Raw genomic sequence first — 18,072 nt, forward strand, 5'->3', positions numbered from 1 at the left:
TAGGTTTTCATCATATACTAGGCCAGTGGTTTTCCCTGACCAGCAGCATCAATATCACTGGGGAGCTTGTTAAAATGCAAATTCTCAGGCCCTGCAGCAGACTTACTGAATCAGAAACTCTGGGGTTGAGGCCCAGCAATCTGTGTTTTAATAAACCCTCCAGGTAATCCTGATGCATGCTAAAGTTTGAAAACTAATGCCCTAAGCCAGTCATACCCTCAATGTGTGGCACTTATTGAACGTTTAAGTGAATTCAATTTTCTGATGCTGGGTGGTTACGTTCTGTTAGAATATTCCCTGGGGTCCATGGAGCAAATTGAAACTTTGCAGTTACAGGTTTCTTCTGAAGAAAATGTACAGTCCCATTTCAAGAACTCTGGAAGCAGCAGATCCTGGAATATATATAGGCAGTAGGGACTTAGGATGGCACCTTAGTTTGCAAGTGGTGGGGAATATTTTCTTCTCTCTGGACCTGCTGATTATTTAGACCTTGGGGAGTGAAGGGCAAGGTCTGCTCCTGCTTAGGACAGAGTGGCCAAGCAGAGAACAGTGCCCCTCCCCAGAGGCTGGGATGTGGTAGAGGAACACCACCTACAGAGGATCTGCTGGGGTTTTGGAATTCTTGAAATGTGACTGTCTACCTGGGGCAACCATTAAGCACCCGGCTGCTAACTAAAAGGTTGGCAGTTGGAATCCACCCATCGGCTCCACCGGGAGAAAGACCTAGTGATTTGCTCCTGTAAAGATTCCAAAAACCAAAACCAAACCCACTGCTGTCATAGCTACCCTATAGGACAGAGTAGAACTGCCCCACAGGGTTTCCAAGGCTATAAATCTTTATGGGAGCAGAATTACCACATCTTTCTCCCATGGAGTGGCTGGTGGGTTCAAACTGCCGACCTTTGGTTAGCAGCCAAGCTCTTAACCTTGCACCACCAGGACTCCTGCATAATGATTACAGCCTAGAAAACCCTATTGGGTGGTTCTACTCTGTCATATGGGGTCTCTATGAGTTGAATATCAACTCGTCAGCACCTAACAACAACAACCCATGCCAAGGGATTTTGGGAGACCACCGTTAGACAGGTGGTGACATGGAGGCTTGGTGAGGAGACTATGTGACAGTTCTTGGGGTACTCTCAGAAAAAAGCTTGAGAAAATAGTGTAGAGGCTAAAGGCAGGTTGGGGGACTGCAGGCATTGTAATGTTGGCAACACAAGTAAATGTTATATCCACAGTTTGGTGAAATCTAGCTATATAATTTACATCTCCTTCACCTCTAGCTTCCAAAAACAAAAAACCCACTGCCAACCAGTCGATTCTGACTCATAGTGACCCTATAGGACAGACTAAAACTGCCCCATCAGTTTCCAAGGCTGTAATCTTTACAAAAGCAGACTGCCACATCTTTCTCCTGAGGAGTGGCTGGTAGGTTCAAACTGCCAACCTTTCGGTTAGCAGGTGAGTGCTTTAACTACTGCACCACCAGTGCTCTCACCCTTAGCTTACTGACCTATAAATTATAACTGTTGATTGCCTGGTTTTCTTAGATCTCACAATATACCTACCCTTTCTCTTGGCTCTGGCGTATTATACAAATCAATGAGATTTGAGAGGCAGGAAATACAATTTCACAGTTAAATTAAGGATATTGTAAAAACACACACATTAATATAATATAGAGTCTTCTTCATTTCTCCCATATTATAAAACAGCACCTGTGAGTAACCAGGAAATAAAGAGAGCAGAAATCCCACATGAGACTTTTGAGAGAAATAACTAGGTTTTACCCTTCCTTGGTAAGAATTTGAGAAAGTGATGTCAATTTCAGTTAGAGTCCCAGTCAACGTTTAGATCTCTTGGACTTTTGAGAGTCAGAATTTTATGTTTGATGGATTTTAGACGATAAAATATTTTCTTCCTCTGTATCTTAAAATGAGATCTTCATGAAATTTTATTTAGAATCTTAGGGAGTTCAGGAAAAAAAAATTGCTGGTAGGCAACATAAGCTCTACTACCAGTTCCTTTACTTGCTTTCTATTCAAACTTTTTAATCTCCCTTTCTCTTTCTGATCTCAGTATATCACTCCTAGACATTTCTCATGGGTTTATATCCAGGCTGCCAAGATTAACATCCTGTTTGAGAGCTTCCCTGACTTGTCCTCCCTGAATCCAGTCATTTTATTCACTTCATCATTCCTTCAGGGGACATCCATATTCTATAGGAAGGGTTTGCTATTTAGGCATCCAGAATAATCCCTACTCATTATCATAGGGACTAACTTGTGTCTTTCCAAACATTTTTCAAAGAGATTGTTTATAATAACAAATTTAACATTCTTTATATAACTAGAAGTGATTATATTGGTTTATATATATTTTTCGAGTTGTCCTCATGTACATTTTGGACATCTCCCTAATTTTCCCTCATACTCTGGAGCAGAAATTGTGTCACCATCAGAGTTTAGTGGCAAATGTATTATCAGTAAGGAAAGTGGGCTTTGTTAAACTTGGGCAAATTACTTAACTCCTCTGGTCCCTAGTTTATCCATTCATCTGTTGATGGGCACTTAGGTTGTTCCCACCTTTTTGCTATTGTGCATAATGCTGCAATGAACATAGGTGTGCATGTGTCTATTCATATCACTGCTCTTATAGTTCTAGGATATATACCCAGGAGTGGGATTGCTGGCCCATAAGGTGTTTCTAGTTTTTTTGAGGAAGTGCCATACTGTTTTCCATAGTGGTTGTACCATTTTACAATTCCACAAGCAACATATAAGAGTTCCAACCCTCCCTCAGCCTCGCTAGCATTTGTTGTTTTCTGTTTTACCATTGCCATTTTTGCAGGGGTGAGACGGTATCTTACTGAGGTTTTGGTCTGCATCTCTCTAATGGCTAATGATTACAAGTATTTTTTATGTTATTTGTTGGCCGCCTAAATGTTCTCTTTGGTGAAGTGTCTTCATGTCCTTTGCCCATTTTTTTTCTCTCTCTTGTTTGTTGTAAAAATACAGATAACAAAATATTTGCCAATTCAACATTTCTCATGTTTCAGTGATACCAATTTTCACAGTTCAGTGATACCAATCACACTAATCATGTTGTGCAACCATCACCAATATCCATTGCCAAATTTTCCATCACCATCAATTGAAGCTTATTGCTTCCTAAACAGCAATTCCCCCTTTGTCCCTCCCTCCAGCCCCTGGTAACCACTATTAAACTCTGATCTCTATACATTTGCCTATTCTAGGTATTTCATATTTGTGAGCATTATCTTTCTTTTTTAAAATTAGTTTTTAATTGAAAAAGTAGTACAAGCTTAATGTTAAAAAATTCAAAACAATAAAATAAAATAAAAAAACACTTATAGGTCTCACTCTTATACCAAACCCTCAAGACTCTTTCCCAGAGGCTAACAACATTTCTTGCATATTTTCTCAGAAATTTTATAATCATGTACAAGTATATACGTGCTTATATTCACCTACTGATTTTCCTCTTGCTTTTTTTACATTTAGGAATATATCTGGAGGCCTATCTTATTCTTTTTTTTTAAATAATATTTCATGGAGTTTTTGGTGAACATTTTACATAGCAAGTTAGATTCTCATTTGATAATTTCCACACAAATTGTTCAGTAACATTAGTGATATTTATCACGATCTATCAGCATTTTCTAATTATTTTCGTTTTGTTCCCTTTTCAGTACTCTAGTTTCCCTGCACCTTTATCTTCTCATCGTTGCTTTTGAGTAACTGTTAACCCTTTGGTCTCATACCGATGGTTTTTAAGTAGGGAACTGATCTTACAGGTAATATCCTTTATTTTGTGTGCCACTCCGCTATTTCATTAAAACATGATCTCAAGGGATAGGCTGCCTTCTAGGTTTAAAGAGTGTCTCAGGGTGATAGTATAAGGGGTCCTCTGTTCTCTAGTGTTCCAGTTTATCTGGTTTCTTTCTTTCTTCTTCTTCTTTTTTTTTTTAATAAGAATTTGAGTTCTACTCCATATTTGTCTCCCATTCTGTCTGGGACTGACTATTGTGGTTCTGGTCAGAACAGTCAGTGGTGGTAGCCAGGCACCATCTAGTTCTTCTGGTCTCAGGGTAGATGAGGTAGTGGCTCTTGTAGACTTGTTTCTTCTCTTTGCTTTTGGTTACCTTCTTACTGTTTTGCTCCTGGTGAATTGAGACCTGTGGTTGTGTCTTAGATTGCTGCTCATAAGCCTTTTAAGACCCCAGATGCTACTCACTTCACAAGGATGCATCCTGATATTTGTGAACTATATGATGCCAATTGACTGACTTGTCCCATGAGACTATGGTTCTAAGCCTTCAAACCCAGAAAACCAATGTTGGAAGGAGTTTAGTTATGTCTGAGGACTATCTGTATTTGTCTTCAATGAATATATGTGCCTGTACCCACATATTTGTATTTACACATATCTATGGATAACTCTATCTGTTTTCACCTATGTGCGCATCTGTACCTACTCGTATTCCAATTTGCCTAACTTCATCCATGTGTGCTCAAATGTTCGTTATTACTTTGGTTATGCTGTGCTCACTACATCCACAATTGGTGCCGCTTTTCCCGTCACCAAAAGCAACTAGTCTTTACTGTAAAAAGCATACTCCACCCCCCTCTACTGGTAACCACCAATGAACATTGATTTCTCTATATTTGTCTATTCTTTTTCTCTTATAAAAGAGAGATCATACAATATTTGTCCTTATATGCTTGACTTATTTCACTAAACATTTTGCCCTCCAGGTCCATCCAAGTTATAATACGTTTCATTGATTCATCTTTGTTCTTTATGGTTGTGTAGTATTCCATTTCATGTATGTACTGCAGTTTGCTTATCCATTGATCTGTTGATGGACACTTCAGTTGTTTCCATTTATTTCCTATTGTGAATAAAGCAGCAATGAACATAGGTGTGCATATGGCTGTTCATGGCATTATTTTTAGGTCTCTAGGGTATATATCTAGGAGTGAGGTTGCTTGATCATAGAGTAGTTCTATTTCTAGTTTTTTGAGAAAGTGCCACATGTATTCCACAGTGGGTGTACCATGTTATAGTCCTACCAGCAATGGATAAGGTGCCAATCTTCCCACATTCTCACCAATATTTGTTGTTATCTGTTTTTTTTAAGTGTCATTTTAACGGGGTCAGATGGTATCTCATTGTTGTTTTGATTTGCATCTCTCTAATGGCTAATGGTCATCATGAACATCTTTTTGTTGGTTTGCTGGCTGCTTGGATATCCTCTTTGGTGAAGATTCTGTTCAGGTCCTTTGCCCATTTTGTGATTGGTTGTCTTTTTGTTGTTGAATAGTTGAAGTTTTCTACAAATTTTAGACGTTAGTCTTTTATCGAATAAATTGTTTCTGAAAATTTTTTCCCAGTCTGTAGGTTGTCTATTTACTCTTTTTTTCTTTTTCTTTTTTATTGTGCTTTAAGTGAAAGTTTACAGCTCAAGTTAGTTTCTCATACAAAAATTTATACACACATTGTTATGTGACCCTAGTTGCTATCCCAATAATGTGATAGCACACTCCTCCTTTCCACCCTGGCTTTCCCGTGTCCATTCAACCAGCTCCTATCCCTTTCTGCCTTCTCATCTTGCCTCTGGACAGGAGCTGCCCATTTAGTCTCATGTATCTACTTCTATTTACTCTTTTAATAAAGTTTTTTGATGAGCATAAGTTTTTAATTTTTAAGAGGTCCCATTTATCTATTTTGTCATCTTCTATTCATGCATTTGTTGTAATGTTTGTTTTACAAAAGATTAGTTCCCATAGTTTTCTTCCTATGTTGTCTTACAGGAATTTTATGGTGTTAGATTTAAAGTTTAGGTCTTTGATCCATTTTGAGTTAGTTTTTCATGTATAGTGTGAGTTATGGGACCTGTTTCATTTTTCTGCATGTTTTGCCAGCACCATTTATTAAAGAGACTGTTTCTGCCCCACTGCATGGACTTTGACCTCTTGTTGAAAATTAGTTGTCCATAGATGGCTAGGTTTAATTCTGGGTTCTCAATTCTATTCCACTGATCTATTTGTCTGTGGTTGAACCAGTACCAAGCTGTTTTGATTACAACGGCTGTGTAGTATGTTTTGATATTGGGGATTGTGAGCTCTCCTGCTTTGTTCTTTTTCTTCAATATTGCTTTGCTATTTGGGGTTTCTTTCCTTTCCATATGAAGTTGGTGAATAGTTTTTCCATTTCAGTAAAGAATGTTGTTGGGATTTTATTAGGATTGCATTGAATCTGTAGATTGCTTTAGGTAGGATTGTCATTTTCATATATTAAGCCTTCCAATCCATGAGCACAGGATGTCTTTCCATTTTTGTAGGTCCCTTTTAGGTTGTTGTAGTAGTATTTTATAATTCTCATTTTATAAGTCTTTTATGTTTCTGGTTAGGTTAACCCCTAGGTATTTTATCTATTTGGGACTATTGTAAATGGTATTGTTTTCTTGATTTCTTTTTCAGAGTCGTCTTTGTTAGTGTAGAGAAACCCGACTGATTTTTGTGTTGATCTTGTACCCTGCAACACTGCTAAATTCTTCTTAGTTTCCAGCAGCTTTTTTTTATTTTTATGTTTTATTTTTTCTATTGTACCTTAGATGAAGGTTTACAGAACAAACTAGTTTCTCATTAAACAGTTAGTACACATATTGTTTTATGACATTGGTTAACTACAGCAGCTTTTTGGTGGAATCTTTAGGGTCTTCTATGTACAGGATCATGTCATCTTCAAATAGAGATAGTTTTACTTCTTCTTTTCTGATTTGGATAACTTTCATTTCTCTTTCTTGCCTTATTGCTCTGGCTAGGACTTCCAGTACAATGTTGAATAAGAGTAGTGATAATGGGCATCCTTGTCTTATTCTTGTTCTCAGAGGGAAGGCTGTCAGTTTTTCTCCATTGAGTATAATGTTGGCTGTTGGTTTTGCATATATGCCCTTAATTATGTTGAGAGATTTCCTGTCTATTCCAATTTTGTTGAGAGTTTTTATCAGGAAAGGATGTAGAATTTTTTTTGAATGTCTTTTCTGCATCAATTGATAGATCACATGGTTCTTTTCCTTTGTTTTATTTATGTGGTAGATTACACTGACTGATTTTCTAATACTGAACTGCCCTTGTAACCCTGGTATGAATCCCACTTAGTCATGGTGTCTATGATTTTTTTTTTTTTTTATATTGCTGAAGTTTGTTGGCTAGAATTTTGTTGAAAATTTTTGCATCTATGTTGATAAGGTATATTGGTCTGTAATTTTCTTTTTTTGTTATGCCTTTTCCTGGTTTAGGTATCAGGGTTATGCTGGCTTCTTAGAAAGAGTTTGGTGGTGTTACTTTCCTTTTTTTTTTTTTTAATTCCCCAAATTAAATATTTATTGGCTATATATTGTATATCAATTCTAGTTTAATTTAAAAGTTTAAAAAAACATGTTATTGTGCTTTAGGTGAAAGTTACATAGCAAATTAATTTTCCATCAATGGTTCTTACACAAATTGTTTTGTGACGTTAGTTGCAATCCCTGCAATGTGTCAGCACTCTCCCCATTTCCTCCCTGGGTTCCCTGTTGCCATTGGTCTGGTTTACCTGTCCCTCCCTGTCTTCTCTGGTTTTGGGCAAATGTTGCCCTTTTGGTCTTGTATAGTCAATTGTTTTAAGGAGCACAGTCTTCACGGATGTTATTATTCAGTTTATAGCCCTCCTTCCTCTTCTATGTTTTTGAAGAGGTTGAGTAGAACTGGTGTCAGCTCATCTCTGTATGTTTGGTAGAATTCTCCAGTGTAGCTACCTGGTCCTGGGCATTTTTGTTGTTGTTGTTGGTAGTTTTTTGATGACATCTTCTATCTCTTCTTTTGCAATGAGTCTGTTTAAATTTTCTACCTCTGTATGTGTTAATTTGGGTAGGTAATGTGTTTCTAGGAATTCGTCCATTTCATGTAGGTTTTCCAATTTGTTGGAGTACAATTTTTCATAGTATGCAGTTATGATCTTTATCTCTATTGGATCCATTGTGATGTCACTAATTTCATTTGTAAATTTGGTTATTTGCCTCTTCTGGTTTTTTTTTTTTTTCCTTTTTTCAGTCTAGTCAGTGGTTTTCTATTTTATTAATCTTTTCAAAGAAACAACTTTTGGTTTTGTTAATTCTTTCCATTGTTTTTCTATTTTCAATTCCATTTCTTTCTGCCTTGGTCTTTATTATTTCTTTTTCTCTGGTAGCTTTTGGCTTCTTTTGCTCTTCCTTTTCTATTTGTACAAGTTGTCAGTTTAAGTTAATGATTTTGGATGTTTCTTCTTTTTTAGTGCAGGCATTTATTGTTATAAATTCCCCAAGTACTGCTTTTGCTGTGTCCCAAAGGTTTTTGATACATTGTGTTTTCACTTTCATTTGATTCTAGGAAGTTTTTAATCTCAGTTTTGATTTCTTATACAAGCCAGTCGTTTTTTAGTAGTGTATTATTTAGTTTCCACGTATTTATTCTTTTCCCCTTATCCTGTTGATTTCTAGCTTCATACTGTTATGGTCAGAGACCAGAGGCTTTGTATGATTTTGATCTTTTAAAATTTGAGACTTACTTTGTGTTGTAGCATATGGGCTATTCTGGAAAATGAACCACGTTCACTGAAGAAAAATATATATTGTTTTGATGTTCGGTGGAGTGTTCTATGTATGTCCGTTAGGTCCAATTGGCTTATGGCTTTATTAAGTTCTCAATGTCCTTAGTGATCTTCTTTTTAGATGTTCTGTCTATAATAGAAAGTGGTGTGTTGAAGTCTCTTACTATTACTGTAGAGTTGTCTATCTCTCCTTTCATACTGATATTTGTTTCATGTATTTTGGTGCATTGCTGTTAGGTGCATATACAATTGTCATGTCTTCTTGCTGTATTGACCCTTTTCTTATTATGCAATGTCCTTCTTTATCTCTTGTAATAGATTTTTATTTAAAGTCTATTTATCTGATATCAGTACGGCCACTCCTGCTCTTTTCGTTTACTGGTTGCATGGAATATTTTTTTCCATCCTATTTTCACTCTGTTTTTGTCCTTACGTCTAAGATGTGTTTCTTGTAAACAGCAAAAAGATGGATCATTGTTTTTCCCTATTCTGCCACTCTCTGCCTTTTGTATGGGGCATTTAGACCATTTACATTAAAGTTATTACTGAAAATAATGCGTCTACCTCACACATTTTGCTATTTATTTTTTGAGTGATTCGTATCTTATTTTCTTTATTCTGATTTTTCTGTTTTTGTTTGTATTTACAAGCTTTCTTGCAATGAGCCTCTTTGTTATCTTCCTTCTTGTCTTCTGAATGTTTCTTCTTGGTGATTTCTTAGTGGTTACCACACATGTTACATTACACAACTTACAATTACAACAATGGTAATGTATGAACAACAGTTAACATACAACTTTGACATAGTAAATCAATTCCTGATGTGCTCCTCCCTCTCCCTTTGTTGTTGGTGTGTCTCCATTAATATAAACATACCACCTATCTTTGATAAATTTACTTTGTACTTATTTCTTAATGCTCTTGCCTTTCCTTTTGGAGTAATTGCTTGAGTAATACCTGCAAAGCTGGTCTGGTAGTGGTAAATTCCCAGAGCTTCTGTTTGTTTGGGAATGTCTTGATTTCCTTCTAGTTTTTTTTTTTTTTTAAACTGTACTTTAGATAAAATTTTACACAGCAAATTAGTTTCTCATTAAACAATACAAATGTTATTTTGTGACATTGGTTGCCAATCTCATGACATGACAACACTCCTTTTTGACCTCAGGTTCCGTTACCAGCTTTCCTGTCTGCTCCTGCCTTCTTGTCCTTGCCCCTGGGCTGGTGTGCCCAGTTAGTCTCATTTTGTTTTATGGGCCTGTCTAATCTTTGGCTGAAGGGTGAACCTCAGGAGTGACTTCAGTACTGAGTTAAAAGGGTGTCTGGGGGCCATACTCTTGGGGTTTCTCCAGTCTCTGTCAGACCAGTAAGTCTGGTCTTTTTTTTTTTTTCTTGTGAGTTAGAATTTTGTTCTACATTTATCTCCAGCTCTGTCTGGGACCCTCTGTTGTGATCCCTGTCAGAGCAGTCAGTGGTGGTAGCCGAGCACCATGTAGTTGTCCTGGACTCAACCTGGTGGAGTCCTGTGGTAGTCGTGGTTCATTAGTCCTTTGGACTAATCTTTCCTTTGTGTCTTTGGTTTTCTTCATTCTCCATTGCTCCAGATGGGGTGGGATCGGTGGAGTATCTTAGATGGCCAGCCACAGGGTTTTAAGACCTCAGACACGACTTGCCAAAGTAGGCTGTAAAACATTTTCTTTATCAACTATGTTATGCCAGTTGAGCTAGATGTCCCCCAAGACCATGGTCCCCAAACTTCGGTCCCTCAGGGAGTTTGGATATGTCTTTGAAGCTTCCATGACATTCCCTTGGTCAAATTGTGCTGGCTTCCCCAGTATTGTGTACTGTCTTACTCTTCACCAAACTTTCCACTTATCTATTGTCTAGTTAGTGTTTTTCCCTTCCCACGCCTCCGCTCCCTACTAACCATCAAAGATTATTTCTTTCTGTATGTAAACTTTTCATGAGTTTTCATAATAGTGGCCTTATGCAGTATTTGTCCCTTTTGTGATTGACTTATTTCACTCTGCATAATGCCCTCCAGATTCATCCATGTTCTGAGATGTTTCGCAGATTCATCATTGTTCTTTATTTTTGAGTAGTATTCCATTGTGTGTATTTACCATAGTTTGTCACCCATTCATCTGTTGATGTGCTTTTAGGTTGTTTCCATCTTTTTGCTATTGTGAATAACGCTGCAATGAACATGCATATGCCATGTGATGGCTCTTATTTCTAGCTTTTTAAGGAAGTGCCATATCGTTTCCCAAAATGGTTGTACCATTTTACATTCTTGCTAGCAGTGCGTAAGCGTTCCAAGCTCTGCACAGCCTCTCCAACATTTATTATTTTCTGTTTTTTTGATTCGTGCCAGTAAGGTCAGGGTGAGATGGTATCTCGTTGTGTGGTTTTGATTTACATTTCTCTAATGGCTAGTGATCTCAAGCATTTCCTCATGTCTGTTAGCCACCTGAATTTCTCCTTTGGTGAAGTGTCTGTTCATATCCTTTGCCCATTTTTAAATTGGATTATTTGTCTTTTTGTTGTAGAGGTGTTGGATTTTCCTACAGGTTTTAGAGATTAGACCTTTGTCGGATTTGACGTAGTCAAGTTTTTTTCCCCAGTCTGTAGGCTCTCTTTTTACTCTTTTGGTGGTCTTTTGATGGGCATAAGTGTTTAATTTTTAGAAGATCCCAGTTATCTAGCTTATCTTCTGGTGTTTGTGTAGTGTTAGTTATGGTTTGTATCATGTTTATACTATGTATTAGGGCCTCTAGCATTGACTCTATTTTTAATTCTATTATCTTTATAGTTTTTTGGTTTTATGTTTAGGTGTTTGATCCATTTTGAATTAGTTTTTGTGTGTAGTGTGAGGTATGGGTCCTGTTTCGTTTTTTTTACAGGTGGAAATCCAGTTTTGCCAGCACCATTTGTTAAAAAGGCTGTCTTTTGCACAGTTAATAGATTTTGGGCCTTTGTCAAAGATCAGGTGACCATAGGTGGATGGATTTACATCTGGGTTCTTGATTCTGTCCCATTGGTCAATGTGTCTCTCCTTGTACCAATACCAGGCTGTTTTGACTACTATAGCTGTATGGTAGTTTCTGAGGTCAGGTAGTGTGAGTCCTCCTACTTTATTATTCTTCTTCAATAGTGCTTTACTGATCTGGGGTCTCTTTCCTTTCCATATGAAGTTAATAATTAGTTTTTCCATCTCTCTAAAGAATGTTGTTGGTATTTGGATCAGAACTGCATTGTATTTGTAGATTGTTTTGGGTAAAATTGACATTTTCACAATGTAAAAATGACAATTTCATCATGAACATGGTATGTTTTTCCATTTATGTAGGTCTCGTTTGGTTTCTTGGTATTTTGTAGTTTTTTTTTGTATAGGTCTTTTACGTCCCTGGTATTCCTAAGTATTTTTTTTTTAGGGGCTATTATAAATGGTATTGCTTTCCTGATTTCCTTTTCGTTGTTCTCTTTATTGGTGTATAGGAATCCAACTGATTTTTGTATGTTTATCTTGTACCCGGCTACTGTGCTGAATCTTTCTATTAGTTCCAGTAGTTTTCTTGTGCAGTCCTTTGGGTTCTGTATGTATAGTATCATATTATCCACAAATAGGGACAGTTTTACTTTTTCCTTACCAATTAGGATACCCTTTATTTCTTTTTCCTGCCTTATTGCTCTAGCTAGGACTTCCAGCACAATGTTAAATAGGACTGGTGTAAAGGGCATCCTTGTCTTGTTCCTGTTCTCAGGGGGAATGTTTTTAGCCTCTCTCTTTTAAGAATGATGTTGGCTGTTGGTTTTGTGTAGATGCCCTTTATTATGTTGAAGAATTTCCCTTCTATACCTATTTTATTGAGAGTTTTTATCAGGAATGGGTGTTGGACTTTGTCAAATGCCTTTTCTGTGTCAATTGAGATGATCATGTGATTCTTTTCTTTTGTTTCCTTTATGTGGTGGATTACGTTGATTGATTTTCTAATGTTGAACCATCCTTGCATACCTGGTATGAATCCCACTTGGTTGTGGCTTTTTTTTTTTTTTTTTTAAATGATGCTGAATTCTATTGGCTAGAATTTTGTTGAGAATTTTTGCATCTATATTCATGAGAGATACTGGTCTGTAATTTTCTTTTTTGGTGGTGTCTTTGCCTGGTTTGGTTTCAGGGTTATGCTGGCTTCACAGAATGAATTCGGAAGTATCCCTTCCTTTTCTATGTTCTGAAATTGTTTGAGTAGTACTGGTGCAAGCGCTTCTCCAAATGTTTGGTAGAATTCTCCAGTGAAGCCATCTGGGCCAGGGCTTTTTTTGTTGGAAGTTTTTATTACCTTTTCAATCTCTTCTCTTGTCGTAGGTCTGTTCAGATTTTTTACCTTAGTTTGTGTTAGTTTAGGTTGTTTTTGTTGTTGTTAGGTGAGGTCAAGTTGGTTCTGACTCATAGTGACCCTGTGTACAACAGAACCAAACACCGCCTAGTCCTCCACCATTCTCACAATTGTTATTATGCTTGAGTCAATTGTTGCAGCCACTGTGTCAATCCATCTCATTGAGGGGCTTCCTCTTTTTCAGTGACCCTCTACTTTAAGAAGCATGATGTCCTTCTCCAGGGACTAATCCCTCCTGATAACAAGTCCAAAGTATGTGAGATGAAGTCTTGCCATCCTTGCTTCCAAGGAGTACTCTGGCTGTACTTCTTCCAAGACAAATTTGTTCATTCTTTTGGCAGTCCATGGTATATTCAATATTCTTTGCCAACACCATAATTCAAAGGTGTCAATTCTCCTTTGGTCTTCCTTATTCATTGTCCAGTTTTTGCTTGCAGATAAGGTGACTAAAAACACCATGGCTTGGGTCAGGCGCACCTTAGTCTTCAGGGTGACACCTTTGCTTTTTAGCACTTTAAAGAAGTCTTTTGCAGCAGATTTGCCCAAAGTAATGTGTCGTTTGATTTCTTGACTGCTGCTTCTATGGGTGTTGATTGTGGATCCAAGTAAAATGAAATCCTTGACAACTTCAGTCTTTTCTCCATTTCTCATGATGTTGCTTATTGGTTCAGTTGAGAGGATTTTTGTTTTATGTTGAGGTGTAGTCCATACTGAAAACTGTAGTTTTTGATTAGTTTAGGTAGTTAGTGTGTTTCTAGAAATTTGTCAGCTTTCTCAGGTTTTCAAATTTGTTGGCATATAGATTTTCATAGTACTCTATTACGATCCTTTTTATTTAAGCTGTGTCTGTTGTAATGTCTCCCATTTCATTTCTTATTTGGGTTATCTGCGTCCTCTCTTGTTTTTCTTTTGTCAGTTTGGCTACTGGTTTGTCGATTTTGTTGATATTTTCAAAGTACTAACTTTGGTTTTGTTGATTCTTTCTATTGCTTTTTCTATTCTTTATGTATTTCTACTCTGATCTTTATTATTTCCTTTCTTCTGGTGACTGTGGGCTTCTTTTGCTGTTCTCTTTCTATTTGTTCAAGTTGTATAGCTAATGTTTGATTTTGTTCCTTTCTTCTTTTTTTGATGTATGCATCTATTGCTATAAATTGACCTCTGAGCACTGCCTTTGCTGTGTCCTAAAGGTTTTAGTATGATGTTTTCATTCTCGTTTGGTTCTAGGAATTTTTTTATTCCATCTCTTTGATTTCTTCTATTACCCAGTGGTTTTAAGCAGGGTATTATTCAGTTTACATGTATTTGATTTTTTTCCTTGCTCTTCCTGTTATTAATTTCAACTTTCCTGGTGTTGTGATCAGATAAGATGCTTTGTAGTATCTCAGTGTTTTGGATTTTGTTGAGGGCTGCTTTGTGGCCTAAGATGTGGTCTACCCTGGAGAACGTTCCATGTGCATTGGAAAAGAATGTGTACTTTGCAGCTGCTGGGTGGAGTGTTCTATATATGTCTCTAAGGTCAAGTTGGTTGATTGTGGCCTTTAGATCTTCTGTATCTTTGTTGAGTTTCTTTCTAGATGTTCTGTGCTTTATGGAGATTGGTATGTTGAAGTCTCCTACTATTACTGTGGAACTGTCAATTTCTCTTTTCAGTGCTGTTAGAATTTGTTTTATGTATTTTGGAGCCCTGTCATTGGGTGCAAAGATATTTATTATGGTTATGTCCTCATGGTGGACATGTCCCTTTAATCATTATATATTGTCCTTCTTTGTCTTTTATGGTGGATTTTGTTTTAAAGTCTATTTTGTCTGAGATTATTACTGCCACTTCTGCTTTTTTTCAGAATGATAATAAATAAAATGGCACTGAGGGAGCTGGATGGTGATGGCAACACAGACCTGGGGAGGCTGCGAGCAGTGACTCTCCAGACAAGCAGTGCAGCATGGCCCCTCGAGAAGGGGCAGGGGTGATGCACAGGGCTTGGTGGGTGATAGAAAGGAAAGGAAAGGAAAGAAAGGAGAGAGAGGGAAGAAACAGAAAAAAAGAAAAAGAAAAAAAGAACAAAGTGAACAAACCAAAAAATCACAGCCCATCAAGAAGGGGAGTGGATGTCACACAGGGCTAGCTGGGTGGGATAAAGGAAAGGAAGGAAGGGAGAGAGAGAGAAGCTACCAAAAAAAAGATATCAAAAAACACACAAATGAAACAAACAAAAAATGGCACTGAAGGGGTCGGCCATTGGGGGCAGGTAAGACCCGAGCAGCAGTGAGCTGTTTTCTCTCTGGCCAAGCGACTATAGCCCATTGGAAAGTGGCAGAGGCCATGTAGAGGGAAGAAGGTAAGGCATGGGAAAGCGTGTATCCCTGGTTACTGGGTGCTCTGTCTCCTGTTGGGAGCTCCTTGAAGTTGCCTTCCTGAACTTCCTGTCTCTGGTCCTTGGTGGCTAAGATCCAAGATGGTGAATCCAGGTGGCAGGGAGTTGGTGTCTCTCCAGCCGAGTGACCGTGGCCCATTGGAAAGTGGCACAGGCCTCATACAGGGAAAAAAGGTGGGCGGTGGGAAAGGGTGTATCCCTGGTTACTGGGTGCTCTGTCTCCTGTTGGGAGCTCTGTGAAGATGCCTTGCCGTACTCCCTGTCTGCGTTCCTTGGTGGCTGTAGTCCAAGATGGCGGGGACCTCCACTCCGTAGCTCTCCTTGTTCTCTGTTCTCTGTCAGTTTCTTATTCCATTCAGTGCTTCATCAAGTTCTTTATTCCTTTATTTGATGCTTAAGGTTCCAGGATTGATATTTATATATCTGTTTTACTTAGTTTTTTTGGTTTTTGTTGCAGAAGGATGGCATAGTGCCTCTGTCTATAGCATCATGTTGGCTCTGCTCTTCCCCCTTATTTTTGATTGACAGCTTCGCTGGGTAAAGAATGCTTGGTCAGCAATTGTTTTTGTTCAGTATCTTATATATGTCGCTCATTGTCTTCTGGCCTCTAGAGTTTCTGAGGAGAAATCTGCACAGATTCTTATGGAAGACTCTTGGTATATTATATTGCATTTTTTCTTGCTGCTTTCAGAATTCTCTCATTGTCTTTGGTTTTCAGGAATTTTATTAGGATATGTCACAGAGTTGATCCTTTTGTGTCTCTTCCGACTGGGGTTCATGTAGCTTCATGTATTTGCAGGCTTAGTTCTCTGTTCAGCTCTGGGAAACTCTCACTGATTATCTCTTGGAAAATTGTTTCTGTGGCTTTATTGTTGTCATGGTGTTCTGGGATTCCAATAACTCCAATGTTATATTTCTTAATTGAATCCTGCATTTCCTTTTGTGTTTGTTTGCTTTTCTTTGTTCTTTTCTCTTTTTGATAAGTTCAGTTATTTTGTCTTCTAATTCACTTATTCTATCTTCTATCTGTTTGACTCTAGTGAGTGTTTCTCTTGCTTTTTCTAATTCAGATGTTTTATTCTTCAGTTTCAATTGTTCTCTTTGATTTTTTTTCTAATTAACAATAAGTTTTAAGCAAGTCATTCTCCCTGTAGCTAAACTCCATGATGAGGCTACCACCCTCATAGCCAAAAACAACATGTTCACTCACTTATCTGGAGTAACTGTACTAGATAAAAGAAATACAATTCTGTTCTCCTAAAGACAATTTCCAAAAACACCTGCCCAGCCCGATGAGGTACCTGACACTGGGTTCCAGCACAGGTTTCTTGGAAGACTGGTTTTTCTCTGCTTCTTTCTCTTTTATACTGTACAAGAGGTCCCCCAACTTGTTATGAACAAGCATTAAACCTTTGAAATACTTGGCCATCTTCACTTTCAGCTCTGGGGTGGCATCCTCATTGAACACAAACACTGCACAGGGATGCTGCTGGAAGGCAGACATAGTCCATGTATGGTTCACGCCCTCCTCGATGGCCTTGTACAATGCAAACACCTTGTGGACACCCGTGATGAGGATCATCACCTCTCTAGCATCCATGACACTGCCCACACCCACTGTCAGGGCCATGGTGGGCACCTTGGCGAGATCTCCATGGAAGAACATAGCATTGGCCAGGATGGTGTCCATGGCCAGTGTCTTCATACGGTTTCTGGATACCAGACTGGAGCCTGACTCATTGAAGGCAATGTGTCCATTGGGGCTGATGCCTCCAACAAACAGCTTGATCCCACCTGCAGCCTTGACCTTCTCTTCAAAGGAGTCACACTCGACCTGCAGGTTGGTTGTGTTCCCATCCAGAATGTGAGGGTTTTCTGAGTCAATGTCAATGTGCTTGAAGAAGTTGTTCCACATGAATGAGTGATAACTCTCGGGGTGGTCTCAAGGAAGAGCCACATACTCATCCATGTTGAAAGTCTTCATGTATTTGTAGTATTCAATAAGCTTTTTGTAGCAGCTAAGCGGGGTGCTCCCAGTGGGAAGCCCCAGGGTGAAGTACTTGTCTGGCCCTGGGTTAAACTGGATGATGTGGTTCCTGATATATCTGGCCACCCACTCGCTAGCCTGAGAATAGTTCTCCAGGATGATAAGCTTCATCTTGTCTAGGACGCCTTCCATGGTGGCTGCAGCGATGGTGCTCTTTGATTTTTTTTTTGATGTTTTTAATTTCTTTGTTAAGCTTCCCATTTTGTTCCTCCATTTGTGTCCTGAACTCCAGTAGTTTGTTTTCTGTATGCTTTTTGCTTGCTTTAAACATATTTAACGCCATAGTCTGAAAATCATCAATTCTTTGCATTGTTCTGGCTTCCATAGGAGAGACTTCCTCTTATTCATGTTTTGCTTTTGATTGTTCCTTCCTCTTTTGTGATTTCATGTGTTTCACTAACTTTTGTTGAACCCCGGCCATTTTGCTATCTTTTTTTTTCTTCAAATTTTTTAGTCTGATTGGGCACGCTGGTGGTGCAGCAGCCAAAGGCCCCGCTGCTAACTGAAAAGCTGGGGCCTGCATCCACCAGCTACTCCATGGGAGAAAGATGCGACAGACCACCTCCGCAAAGAGTCACAGATCTGGGAACCCCACGGGGCA

The 18,072-nt window shown here is 38.3% G+C and overlaps 1 protein-coding gene across 1 annotated transcript; it reads right to left on the reverse strand.

Annotated features, from left to right (window-relative positions):
• Positions 1-16,652: 16,652 nt before the first annotated feature.
• Positions 16,653-17,582, reverse strand: LOC101358959 (glucosamine-6-phosphate isomerase 1-like). Its single transcript, XM_012558163.1, is given in 1 exon segment — positions 16,653-17,582. A coding segment is annotated over 1 exon segment (930 nt).
• Positions 17,583-18,072: the final 490 nt, after the last annotated feature.

Source organism: Trichechus manatus, unplaced genomic scaffold, assembly GCF_000243295.1.
Source record: "Trichechus manatus latirostris isolate Lorelei unplaced genomic scaffold, TriManLat1.0 scaffold00142, whole genome shotgun sequence".
Taxonomy (NCBI): Eukaryota; Metazoa; Chordata; class Mammalia; order Sirenia; family Trichechidae; genus Trichechus; species Trichechus manatus.